The sequence below is a fragment of the Anarrhichthys ocellatus genome, unplaced genomic scaffold (assembly GCF_004355925.1).
Source record: "Anarrhichthys ocellatus isolate YVR2014 unplaced genomic scaffold, GSC_Weel_1.0 scaffold87, whole genome shotgun sequence".
Lineage (NCBI taxonomy): Eukaryota > Metazoa > Chordata > Actinopteri > Perciformes > Anarhichadidae > Anarrhichthys > Anarrhichthys ocellatus.
The window spans coordinates 1,128,540-1,141,972 of NW_022280117.1; the positions used below are offsets into that span (position 1 = coordinate 1,128,540).

General features: G+C 41.2%; 2 protein-coding genes across 4 annotated transcripts in view; one reads left to right on the top strand and one right to left on the bottom strand.

Moving 5' to 3' along the window:
* Positions 1–2,081: 2,081 nt before the first annotated feature.
* plac8.2 (placenta associated 8, tandem duplicate 2) lies at positions 2,082–5,033 on the bottom strand. The gene is made up of 5 exons (XM_031875109.1): positions 4,951–5,033; positions 4,731–4,824; positions 4,510–4,634; positions 2,494–2,602; positions 2,082–2,372 (listed from the first exon to the last, which is right to left on the bottom strand). The coding sequence occupies exons 2-4, from the start codon at positions 4,813–4,815 to the stop codon at positions 2,498–2,500; spliced, it is 315 nt and encodes a 104-aa protein (XP_031730969.1). The 5' UTR covers positions 4,816–4,824; positions 4,951–5,033; the 3' UTR covers positions 2,082–2,372; positions 2,494–2,497.
* Positions 5,034–8,107: 3,074 nt separating this feature from the next.
* adamts6 (ADAM metallopeptidase with thrombospondin type 1 motif, 6) overlaps positions 8,108–13,433 on the top strand; it is a 49,790-nt gene continuing 44,464 nt past the window's right edge. Inside the window, exons 1-5 of one of the 3 annotated variants that reach the window (XM_031875151.1) lie at positions 8,108–8,194; positions 9,641–10,056; positions 10,160–10,551; positions 12,245–12,410; positions 13,025–13,248. In XM_031875151.1, the coding sequence (XP_031731011.1) occupies positions 9,966–10,056; positions 10,160–10,551; positions 12,245–12,410; positions 13,025–13,248 (873 nt within the window). In that variant the 5' untranslated portion in view covers positions 8,108–8,194; positions 9,641–9,965. Of the gene's footprint in view, positions 8,277–8,300; positions 8,626–9,640; positions 10,057–10,159; positions 10,552–12,244; positions 12,411–13,024; positions 13,249–13,433 lie in introns of those variants that run through there. The other 2 variants (XM_031875152.1, XM_031875153.1) reach the window with 2 other exon arrangements.

The window sequence follows — 13,433 nt, forward strand, 5'->3', positions numbered from 1 at the left end:
CCAGCCTCCGGACACACGCCAACCAATGAACCCCCAAACCCCCCATCCCCCCCCCCCCCCCCCCCCCACCCACACACAAACAAAAACCCCTCCACTGATCCCTCCCGTCTCAAAGTGTTGTCTTCCTGGTCAAAAATGTCACCGCTTGAGTCCCAGTAAAGGAAGAAGAAGCCTCTGGTATCCCCGTCACTTGTTTGGATTTTCATAAAAGTCTTTATTTGCTTTTGTCCATGGGGGAAAGAGTTCAGTGCATCTCAATGTGCCGGATCTGTGTAACGTTTAGGTGACCTCACATTATGTACTTGGCATGTTAAAAGTTTGGATGTGATTATTCAGATAGTTGACATGTAATTAGGTCAAAAAGACGGGAGAGTCAGCTTTTGCGTTCCAACACGTTCTCCTGTTTTTAAACGTAACATGATGACGCAGCAATATCTGTCAAGTGGGTCTCCGTCATGTGCGAACATTCTCGGTCCACTCGTATGAAGTTCTGAATTAAATTCAAAAGCGGAAAGAAATCGTTCAGCGTCTCCGTCGAGTCATTTTACTTTAGTAGAAAGTCATTCAAATGTTTTACAGTTTTAATCAACATTCATACGAGTACTGTGGAGGTCAGAACCTCCCAAAATCACGACTTCAGTTGTGTTAAATGTGACAGAAAGAAAATCTTTTCTGGGAAATAAATAAGGTTAAACAAATATTCGCATAAATACATTCATTTAAAATAAATGACAAGTAAATGCATAAATAATTGTCAAAGTTAATGAAAATTAATAAATAACATCAAGAGAAAGTTAGAGTAGATAAATACGGGAATTAATACAAATGTAATTAAATGAAGAAAATTAAAACAAATATTAGTTAATTAATGACCATTAATTTTTTATATGATTTTTCACATTTGTACATTTAATTGCATAATTATTGTATTTTACATTTTTGATGTTGATCCGAAGCGTTTCTGGTGGTTTGAGCAGCTCAACTGAACTAGAGAAGTCGGACATGATGAGGTGAACTTCAAACATATTTTCCTTTGTGCACACTTTCATTTGTCCTTAATTATGATCCAAAACATTTTTCTTAAATCAAACGTTACATGTAGAATTTACAATACTGTCCACTTTTGGAATGCTGTAACACAGAATGAGCCTAATGTACTTTTATTCACACGTTTCCCTACAGACAGAAACCAGCATTAAATGTATCTCACCAGTGTCCGTGTAGCAGCTTCCTGATACACGGTAACAAACGCCTCCGTGCTTCAGGAGAACGTTGTTGCCTAAATACTAAATGTAAGAGCCGCAGCGTCGCTGGTTGGATGTCAAGTAGTTTCTCACTGCAGACTTGTCTTAACTGGAAAAGCAAAGTTGTAACTGATTATTTATGGCTCCAGTGTACCAGCATGTTGTATAGACGAACCGGTATGCACAATACCAGAGTCATGAAAGTGGCACAACTAAATGGAATGCAGCCATAGCTCATGTTCTGAGACGCAGATATCTGCTGTGAGAAAGCTCCGTCTCTTCATGACCAAGTCAAACGTAGTTTATTTCTCTCAACTCAGAACCGCGTCCCACTGTGTCAACTTCAACAGTATTTGTTAGTAGCTAAGTTCATTGTTTGTAAACTAAAATAGATTGTATTTAGATTATTATAACATCTCAATAATTCCAGCTTTCTTCAAGCTAGACGTGAACTCAAAATAACTTTTGGGCTGAAGGTGAGGAAAGACTTTATTTAGGCACAGTGGTGCTTTGAGCTAAATGCTAACGACAGCATGCTAATATGCTGGTAGAATGGTTGTTGGCGTGCAAACATTTGCTAATTAGCACCAAACACTAACCGCTGAGGCTGCTGGGAATGTGAGTTTTAGTTAGTTTTTCATAAAGCATTATTGGACAAATATAAATTTGGGCGAGATGATGGACGAATGTCTGGCCCAATTTTGTGCCAATCCGTCCGATAGATGTTGAAATGTTTCAGTGAGAAGAAAAGCTAACACCAGGTTTAAGATGCTGGTGTGAAGTAAAATATACACAAGTGAACAAACAGCAAATAAAACAAACAAGGGACAACCTCTACTGATTCAAATTAAGAGTTTATTTTATTTCAAGAACATCTTTAAACTTATTGAATCCACATCCTGTCAGCTGTAGTTCAGATACACTTTATTATATCACCCAAGCAGTAAATCATCACGCTGTTTTCCACTCACTGATGTTTAACTGAACCTCAAAGGGATTAGAGTCGATAGCCAATTTATGGCACCGTTAACGGAAACAAATCACACAGAACGCCACTTTACATGTTTATCAGAGAGAGAATGGGCTGAATGAACAAAGGCTTCTATGAGAACAGCGTCTCCACGGCATCTAGAAGGAATAAAGTAAAGTAGACACGGTGTTTAAAAGAAAATAATGTCAGCAGCTCCGTGAAGATATCATGACGCTCATATATATATAATATACGAATATATATGAGGTATTTTCTTACTTAATCAGAAAAGGTTTTGCTCCTTCCTGCGGTCGATGTCTCTCTTCAGCTGGCAGGTGGCACAGATCGGACAGCACCAGGTCATCATGAAGTCATTGCACAGTGACCCCTGGGAGCACAAGTATGAGCATCAAATTCTATTGGATGTGAGGTATCTCGTGCACGTATTTATTTATGTATTTATTAGCACACATTATACAGGTTTGTAGAAAGAGTTTGGAAGCTGAAGAAACCTCTGTTACATATAGAACAGTCATACTTTAACAAATGAAAAGTATAAAAAGAAAAACAAAACAAAGATTGCATAATTCATCAAAGTTTCAATTCTTAGCAGTAAGAAGAAAAACGACTCAAATAGAAATATCACATAGAAGTTTACATGCATTACTCCAAAAAAGTGTTTAAATCTTTGCTAATTAAAGTAATTTTCAGATGTTTTTTTTCAGGAGGAAGTTGAACCAGTTCGAGAGCATCAAAATCTGTACAAGTCTAAATATATGAGCTTTATAGGTCATAGTTTAAGTTTGGGGCATTTATAAAACTAGATGTAGCTTAATATAATTCAATCTTTTTTTTCTGTCTATTTTTTTATTTTACAGCTGTGGTTCTCAACCTGGAGGTCAGGGCCCCCAAAAGGAGACGTGAGATGAACCTAATTGGTCGCAAGATGTTTACAGGTTTAGGGAACAAGAGGAACTCTGTGAGGCTGCACTTTTACACAACGATGGTTCGAGCTAAATGCTAACATCAACATGCAAATCCATCCAATCCGTGGAGCTAAACATTCTTCCTTTCTCTTACTCTACAGTTTAAAGTTCCAGTGTGTGGGATTGCAGATCACAACCAACTGAAACTTCTCTCGTGTGCCGGGCGTGAAAGAGAACTGTGACGGCTGACGTGAAAACACGAATGTTTGGTTTGTCTGTTCTGGGCTACCGTAGAAACATGGCGGCCGGCTCCGTTTATAGATATAAACGGCTCATTCTAAGGTAACGAAAACACAACTATTACTATTGTTAAGCTGATTATACACTTAAGGAAACGTACTTATTAATATAATACTTAAATGCCCCCTATATGCCACACTGGCCCTTTAATACTGTATCACTGTTCCTCTTCAGGCCTATAAAAACGTTCCAAATATAACCATCTATAAAAGATTCGGAAGTGCAATGTTGTAGTTTTATTACTCTGGTTTAATCTTTAACAGCAGTGTTAAAGATTAAACCTTTACGACCTTTTGTGGCTTATAAATGTAATAAAAAGAGCAGGTGTGGCTCCCTGTGATGTTTCCCAGTAAAAGAGGGATTTACCTTCATTTAAATAACAAGGAAATCTGTAAAATGATCCAATATTTCACACAAAAGCAAAGATTAGAGAAAAGTTTGTGTATTAGACACTTTATTTACTCTCCCGTTAATCATCTCAGGACCCCTCAGATGTATCTGGGGACCCTTTGGAGGGGTTTGACCCTTAGGTTGGGAATCACCGGACTAAAGTACCTAACAGTATATAAAGTTCAAAGTTCAAACATGCTCCACCTGCAGAGTCCATTTATCTGAGTATTTATACTTTTGATACATTATGCTGATAATACTTTAGTAGGATTTTGAATGAATTTTACATGCAGTATTTGAACATTGTCATAATAGTACTTTTACATAAGTAAAGGAGTACTTCCTCCACCACTGCATGTGACGTGGCATCACAAGCAGAAGTAACTTTTACAGCTTTATTCAGAAGGACAAAAACACTTTTTTAATTCCCTCTAGTATACCTGTACAAGTATTATAAAGTACTACTCACACTGGTGCAAAATAGAATAGCAATAAGAGTAATACATTTAATTAAAATAAACTAAAATAGATAACTAGACAACAATATAAGAGTAAAGAATAAATACGAACACCAGTGGCTTATAAAAAATAAAATAAAAAGTAATATTGTGCATGATATTAAAATGTAATAAAAAGTAATACTATATTTAGTAGTGTTTAAATGGACGGTCAGACTTACGTTGATGTTGTATTTGGTCCTGTAGACGCTGCGGATCGTCATGCCCAGACCACACAGGCAGCACTCGTCCATGGCGCTGGCGATGGAGCAGCCGAGACACGCGTAGCAGAACAGACCGTAGCAGCCTGTATTAAAGAAAAATAATAATACTTAATCTACATCCTGCATACAAATGTCTTAACTGTGTGTGCATATTAATGAAGTCAGGAAGGAGCGCTCACAAGTTCCACAGTCGTCACAGAAGTCACACAGGCCGGTCTGGAACTCAGAGGGCGCGTATCTGCCTGGTTGGTTGGTCACAGCCATGATGGGGATCTGTAGGTTAAAAACAGTTTTGTCTCATTACTTCTGTATCTTCCCCTGCCGAGATGACAACATATTACAGCTCTTCCACATGCAAACGACAGGCAGCCAAGAAGTAGATTGGGAGGTGAATCTTACCAGACGGTAGAGGCTCTAGGAGGACAGATAGAGAGTGGAGGCAGCGTGAGTCTTTATAGCCGATCAAAGCAGGTGACTGATGTGGTGACAAGCTTTATCACGGTTTTTATTGTGCAGAAATATTCCCAGCAAAGAGGTCAATGTAAACACACCCTCGCCGCCACGCTACAATAAATCTCAGCAGGGAACTCACATCATGTTTCATTTGATCATTTTAGAGGCATTTTTCTCTAAATGAAAATTAAAGTCCAACCTCCAATTATATTTATACCAATAGCATCTTAAATGATATTAATGTGGTGTTTCAAATTATTTGTGCGTCGAATTTGTGATCAAATGAATTAATAACCCTGTAAGGGTTTTAATATTTATGAACAGTGGCCGGATCAAAGGTCTGATGACAATCAATTATCAACAAATTCAGAGCATCAAAGAGTTTTATTTCTTTCATAGTGCAGCTACTTTTCACCCAGAGATGCATGTTTTAAATATATGCTCAACTGTGTAGAATGAAATGTTATTAGAAATACACATTTAACAATATTTATGTCGCCTGTATCGCAGAAATCTGCAACAACAAAGAAGCTTTTCAACTTGTCTTTACCTCTTTTCTGCTCATTTATTTCTGAGTAAATCCACTTCATTCACATTAACAAAGGCAGTGGTGGAAAGTAACTAAATACATTTACTCAAGTCCTGAACTTAAGTACACTTTTTAACTACTTGTGTATTCAAATATTGTGCCAATTTGTAGTTGTACTCCTCCACATATATAAATATCGTACTTTTTACTCATTTATCCTGCAGCTGTAGTTCCTCGTTATACTTCACCAATAATGAGCATAAACGATAAGAATCTTTGTTATACAGCAAATTAAAGCACCTAATTTATATAAAATAGCTTAAATCATCAACATTAAAATGCTGCTTACACATTGTTATTCGATGGTATAATCTATAACAGTATAACCATGATAGAGCAACTTCTCCAGAATGAGTACCTTTCCTTTTACACTCTTTAGTAACTTTTGCTAATAATACTTATTAGTATTTCTACAGAGTGGTATTCCTAATACTCCCTCTACTAGCAAACAAAGGTGGTGAGTCGCACACCTTTATATTGCACTAATCTCAGGTTATAAAGGTGGAAGTCATACGGCTGACGCCCTTTCGCCCAATTCAAACAGTATTACGACTAGTCTGCAGTGAAAATGCCCTTAAAAGAACAAAGTGCACTTCTCTAAGAGGTTAAACATAATTGGGTGATTATACGAGCCTGTATTTAAATACATTTATTAATATTTATGAGTTTTTTGAATCCCTGCGATGCCGCTTTCAGACACATGGCGGCGCTGCTTCCCACAAACTAGCCGACACCTACTGAGTCTGTGCAGGAGAGCTGGTAATGACAACCTGACTGTAATGATAGAGGCTCCTACATAATGAGCAGCTGCAACTGAAACTCAGGAATAGGCATGATTTTCAATTTCCTACAGGCTAAAGATAGACGAGAGGCTAAATTACACCAAAGTACACGGGGCTGCCTTCCACAGCAGACCCCGAAAATAGCAGATCCAACGAGTTAGACGGCAAACTTTAAACCCAAATACTTGTTGTCAATACGTGAATGTACTCTAAAGAACCTGGAACTAAATGTCTTTGATTTGTGTCACAGAGTTAAAGTTAAAACCTTCTTCAAACAAATGTCACAATATGTTCTTCTTTTCGGTTGCCGGGAGTTCATCTGCTGCATGATATCACCATCTTCTGTACGCAGTTATACCTGCAGGAAGTGGAGTTATACTTCTGTACATATTCCATTTCAGAGGGAATGTTTCTACTGTTTACTTTTCAAAGATATGAACCTAAAAGTTGTTAAAATGAGCTCTTTATTGACCAACTGCAACATTTATTGTACCACCCACACTTACACGGTACTTTTACATATCTTAAGTATTTATTGTTCGCTGGTGGAAGAAGTACTCGGATCCTTATTTAAGAGAAAGTATAAATACAGCAAAATACTACAAATAAAGGACTTGCATTCAAACTGATACTTTTTAAGTAAAAGTGCAAACTACTATAATCTGAATGTATTTGTATCAAGAGTAAAAGTACACATTTTTGGATGCTTATTACTATTTATGACATTAACATTAGCTGCTCCAGGTGGAGCTACTTTTAACTTATCTAACCAACTAAAACAGTAAAATGCTGCTTTTAATACCTTTAAGTACATTTAGCTTATAACCCTTTTCAGTACCAGACTTTTACGTATTATTTACTTCTTATTTTCACATGTATTGATACTTTTACTGAAGTAAAAGATCTGAATAGTTCGTCCACTGATGTCTTTTTAATATAAAATATTAATCTGGAGCTGTAAAATAAATGTAGTGGAGTAAAAAAGTACAATATTGTCCCTCAGTATAAAGTATAAAGAAGCAGAAAATGTAAATGCAGGACTTTGATAAACATTCTGCCCCATAAAGACATCGGTTTACCTTTAAATAAACTGTTTATACAAAGTGGTTGTGCTGCTTTTAACTCAGGTAGATGATGTGAAGGTCGAACCACCTCCACTTTCCTTTATTAGTACTGTGCTGTGTTATTCCAGCACAGCTGATGGGAGAGACGCACATCTGCACTGACGTCACCCCACCCCCCCCACCCCCCCCACACACACACCCTCCACCCCCCCTCCTGAAAAAGAAAAAAAGAAAGCTGCCAATTTGCAGCTTGTCCTGAGACACAAACCCGGTCTCTGCAATGTAGTGAGGAGGAGCAGCTCCCAGACCACTTCTGCTGGTTGTTTGCATGCTCTCTCTCTCTCTCTCTCCCCCCCTCCCTGAAAGCAGTAGTTGCTGTGTGTCGGTCTCCTCGGACACCCGCTGCAACCTCAACTCACTTTTTTTTAAGCCGCTCCTGAGCCGCCGAGAGGAACGCACAGATTATAAAGACGACTGAGGACAGAGACCTCTTTCTGCTGGAGGGAAACCCAAACACTTCTGTTTGCGTGTGTGTGCGCGCGAGTGTGTGTGTGACGGTGTCTGTGTGACAAAAGGGGGGGGGGGGAGACGGAGTGTGTGTGTGTCTCTCTCTCTCTCTCTCTCTCTCTCTCTCTCTCTCTCTCTCTCTCTTTCTCTCTCTCTCTCTCCCCTCTCTCTCCCTCTCTCCCTCTCCCTCTCTCCCCCTCTCTCTCCCCGCACAGTTGGACCCGGAGCTGACGATGAAGATGAGCGTGGTAACTATCTTGTTAACACTCCGCGTCCGGTGAAAGCGGCACGATATCGGTCGGCTCCGTTTGTGTCGGAGCAGATTCCCGTGTGAGCATTTTACATCCTCCCAGAGGATCAGACTGTGTTTACAAAGAGGCGCTTTTTGCACGAGGAGTTTTTATACATATGGGGGGGTTTGCGTGGAAAAGTTGCACTTTTAGGGAACATTTACGCACTGGATCCACGTGGAGCAGCGCTGCAGCTCCACATCTGCAGCTCCAAATAACTACCGCAACTTTTTGACGCTTTTTTTTTTGGTAACTTTCTTTTGCAGCATGTCAGTCAGGTGGTTCATTTAGATTTTTTTTCAGACTCTCTTTGAGGGGTTGTGTGTTTGAGGTACCGGTGTAATAATGCACGCGGGCCAGCTGCCAACTGTCTGGGTCAGAGTGGCCAAGTAAGTAGCGCTGTCTATGTGGAGGGCTGCAGCCAGAAGAAAGCGCGCACACACACACACACACACACACACACACACACGTAAACGCACACGCACAAAGCTTGTCATCTGTGTGTTTGGAGCCAGCTTTCATTGGACGTCGTTCGTTCCTCTCACCTGGACCGCGCTGACGTTTGTTTATAAGTCGTCTTGTTTGCGCGCGCGTCAGTGAGTAAAAAAAGAAAACCCACAACGTGCACGACAATGATATCACCGGTAGACTTTGCGATTATTACGGTTCAATCCCGCTGTGTAGACTCGCCGGTCGTTAAACTGTCAGATGCATGTTGAATTAATAAGTGCACGTGGCGAAAATTGTGTGAAAAATCAGAGTTGTTCCTGGTAATTTAAAGTGAAACCATGGGTTTGAGTGAGAGCCAAGAAACCAACATGAACAAACTACAAACGTTCATTATAAGATGTTTCACTTTCTATGAGATGTTCAGTTAAATCTGCCGGGATTAGTCACTTGAGAAAATCAATCGATTAATCGTTTCAGTCCAACTTTCTGGCTCCAGCTGCATAAGATATGCTGCTTGTTGTTGGTTTATTTCATTTTAAAGTGAATATCTTTGTGTTTGTGGGACTGTTGGTCAGATAAAAGAAGCAGTTTTGTCTTTTTATTCCCACTATTTTGTGTCATCATAAATGAGAATTTGTATTGTTTTTTATGAATTCTTTCAAAAGTCAGTGTGCAAGGTGGCAACTTAAAATTGATCAATTTAATCCAAAATCAAAATACATTCCATTTAAAATGAAATAAACCAGCAACAAGCAGCGTATCGTCACATTTGTGAAGCTGGGAAGCAAATGTTGAGAATTTTTTGCTGAAAGAAAACGACTAAAATGATCAATCCGTGGTTGCAGATCAATTAATTGACTAATTGTTTCAGCTGTGGGACGAACAACAATCTGATGAAGCGATGATCCCAATAAATGACGGATCGTTTGACCCTCTGATTGATTTCCTTCACAGGAATGCAGATGGATCGGTCCAGACAAGCTTCCAATATAGAGCTTCCTGTTTTGGGGTCACACCTGAGAGCGACTGTGTTTCTGATGGATTACGGTGTTTTCTGCGAGCTGCTGACATGAACCCAGAGGCCAGTGAGATGCGGAGGCGCTCGCCATCGGGAGGAATCTGAGGACCCCTGGATGAGCCAGCGAGCACCACGAGAGCATTCAAGTGAAGGACACGAACCATGGACTTGTTATGGTGTGGCACCGGACCCATCGCGTGCTCCTAACCCGTTTGTAGCGCCCTCTACCCTCCACCCCATGTCACACCTCTCCGCCGAACTATGGAAATTTTGTGGAAGACGCTGACTTGGACACTGAGCCTGGTGGTGATGGCTGCTTCTGAATTTCAAAGACTTTCACACAACTCTCAAGGTATGACGTGGCACGGGACGACGGGTAGATCTTTTTAATGTATTGCATGCTCATCATCACACTCTTCTCTCTCCTCTTCTTCTTCTTCTTCTCCTGTAAAAAGAGGAGTTCCTGTCCTACCTGCAGCACTACCAGGTGACTGTCCCGGTGCGGGTGGACGAGAGCGGAGAGTTCCTGAGCTACACTGTGAAGCACCACCGGCCGGGCCGGCGGAGACGCGGGGCGGCGGACCCCGCCATGGGGCAGCTGCCCGCTTTGGACCCGGACCCCCAGCCGCACACCCGGCTGTTCTACAGGCTGTCGGCCTACGGGAAGCACTTTCACCTAAACCTGACACTCAACCCCCACCTGGTGTCGAAACATTTCACAGTGGAGTATTGGGGACGGGAAGGCCTGGAGTGGCGGCACAACATGGTAGATAACTGTCACTATGTTGGATTCTTGCAAAATCAGCACAGCACGACCAGAGTGGCGCTCAGCAACTGCAAGGGCCTGGTGAGCTAAAACAACACTTTATTTTCTCTCTTAACTTTACACTGTGAGCCACAAAACATTCACGCCGCCGACCTCAAACAAACCCCCGATACTAATGCCAGATAACTAATGTATAAAGCGAGCTTGTGCTGCCCTCATGGCAGCCAATCGTTCAGACACAGCGCCAGAGGATTAGACCAATTGTAGTTTGCTCAGCAGAATCTTGGCTTCCTTCCACTTGACACGCTGAGTCTCTGCAGGCAGTGAGCAGAGAGGTGATGCTCGCGGAGGAAAAGCATGTTGGCGATCTGTCAGTGAAGAGCGTTTGAATATCACGCTTTATCCTCACATTTTAACAGCCTCAGGTTGAGATCACATTTGATCCTTTTTGTGATTTGTTAAATGATCATATATATTACTTCCTGAGCAGCACTAACAAGGCATCAAATTATTCCGTCTGAGCTTTTAGTCCTCGGCCTTCTATCCACAGACTGTGTGACTGTTTAGCTTCTCTTCACTAATCAAGACATTGGAAGACATTTTAATAGCTGTTATGCTTCAGAATAACTCTAAAGAAGGAAAATAAAAAGAGAAATAGGCCCTGCTTCTTATTGGCAAATGTAATCATGAGCGGAAAACGTGTAGCCAAATGTGTTGGCAAGACCCACACAGAGTATCATACATTGAATTAGCGTTTAGCTTTTTTCTAACAGCACCAAAAATGGACAAAACTGTGTCTGTGCTTTTTAATGTGATCAGCTGTCTGGACGGGTTTGAGATCTCTGACGTCACACACTCATCGAGTGGGTTTCTGTGTGCGCTGGTGTGATGTGTGGTTACTTGTTTGTGTTGTAGGTTTTTGCAGGGATGCATTTTTGTTTTCTAAGAACTCGATTAGACAATGTGACCCCATCAGCGGGAGACGATCACATGACATGAGGGATTTAAAGGGGTACTTCACAGCTTTTAATTATCATTCGTCCACAAGTTGGGAGGTTTGCAAGAGACAAAATAAAGAAAAAATGGTCAAAAAAGCAGTGAAGACTGAGGTATCCTGACTTTCAGTCCCTAGTATTCAAATGTCCTGCATTTCCCATAATGCAACTCAATGGCGTCGTTCGTCAGACTTTCTGTGTCTGATAAAAGTCCAAAACTCCACATGCCCCGTTTTCTATGTGAGTTTATGGTCTCATTCTCTAGTTTCAAGTCTTCTTCAATACAGCATGATGTTCATTTAGTAAATTATGGTCCATTTAGAGTCACACAGACCATAAAGCAGGGGATGCTTTAGGGCGGGGCTACACAGTGATTGACAGGTTGCTGCTGCCAGTAGCAGAGCCGTATACGGCGTCTCTATGTCACTCATCATCAGTCCAAATGTGGTAACTTCGGTTTAAAAAAACAACATGGCAATGGCCGTATTCCAAGATGGCGAAGGAGAAATTGTCAAACTCGAGGCTTCAAAACATCAGTCCGCAAACCACCGGGTGACGTCCCGAGGACTACGTCCACTTCTTATTACAGTCCGTGGTCTGAACTCATCTCTCTTTTGACTTTGTATGCAATTGCGTCGCTTCTAAAATTTTAAAGAAAAGAATAATAAAAAAAGAATAAAAAAATGTAGGTGACTTTTTCCTGAACATTTGGTATAATTTATGCAACACGGTTTTCTTGTGTTTGTAACCTGTGTGCTTTTTTTTCTCCCCCCAACAAGCATGGTGTCATAACAACAGAGGAGGAACAGTATTTGATAGAGCCATTAAAGAACATATCCTCCAGTGAATGGAACCTGGAAGAAGCACAGCAACATGTTATTTATAAAATGTCTGCCATTCCCTCACCACAAGAGCATAGCCAGGAGCTCAGCTGTGGCATTTCAGGTTGGTTAAACCTCCATCTGGGTTGGACTCTGTGTGGGTAGGACTGACGTAAAGGAATAACTTTACACAGCAGGTTAAGAGGAAGTGCTGGTTTGGTTGTAGGCCCAGGTTCTGGTGCGACATGACCGGGCCTCTTGTGTGCTATAGTTGCTCCTGGCCTGGACACCTTTCAACCCGTAACAGAAAGCTTTCATAAAAAAGGCCCCTCAGTGCATAGAGAGCTCTTGACTTCAACTTTTATAGAAGCACAAATTCTATTTATAGAATCATGTTCAGATTCAAACAACTCCAACCAAAGAGCTGCATCTGCTGAGATATGACGAATTTGAAGAAAAAAAAGAACCAGGTGGATATTTAGGTATTTGGGCCAAGCTCTTATAAGAAACAGCAAAGGCTGTCATCACCAGGAAGCTCGCATGCCCCAACATGTACCGTCTTATAGCTTTTTCCCAGAGCATCTGGGTCATAAAGCAAAATACTTTAGCTGCAAAGGTTCAAAGGGGCAGATTCCCCTCCGTGCATCTTACCAGCTCTCCCTCAAACAGATGACGCTTCATAATTTGGAAGTTCGTAATTGGCTGCATGACCTGTCTTCGTCTCCCTGTCATCCACAGACCTCATCAAAAGCAGCGCACCTTGCCAGTTTAGCACACCTTCACCTGTCCGCTCGCCCACCGCGCCCCAAAACGACGGCGAGCAGTCGAACGGCACCCACAGACAGAGGCGCTCCATCAGCTCCGAGCGCTTCGTGGAGACGCTCGTGGTGGCTGATAAAATGATGGTCGGTTATCACGGACGCAAAGACATCGAGCACTACATCTTGTCTGTGATGAATATTGTAAGTTTGATCCTACTTTTTGGTCATTTTGATGTCTACCACAACATTGAACGTACGTTTTTACTCCACTACCTTTGTCTGACGGCTTTAGGTACTTTTCAGATGACAGTTTGTGACGTATCTCCAGATGTTTTGATGTTGTGATAAACTGAAGGATGAAGTGTTCCTTTATGTGTAGATGTTGA

Excerpts from the sequence above, each read along its gene's own strand:
- plac8.2 (XM_031875109.1), bottom strand. The coding sequence starts at position 4,815 with ATGGCTGTGACCAACCAACCAGGCAGATACGCGCCCTCTGAGTTCCAG. Across the intron at positions 4,635-4,730 it reads CTGTGACGACTGTGGAACTT|GCTGCTACGGTCTGTTCTGC; the intron begins GTGAGCGCTCCT and ends TCTTTAATACAG. Across the intron at positions 2,603-4,509 it reads GGACCAAATACAACATCAAC|GGGTCACTGTGCAATGACTT; the intron begins GTAAGTCTGACC and ends TTGTGCTCCCAG.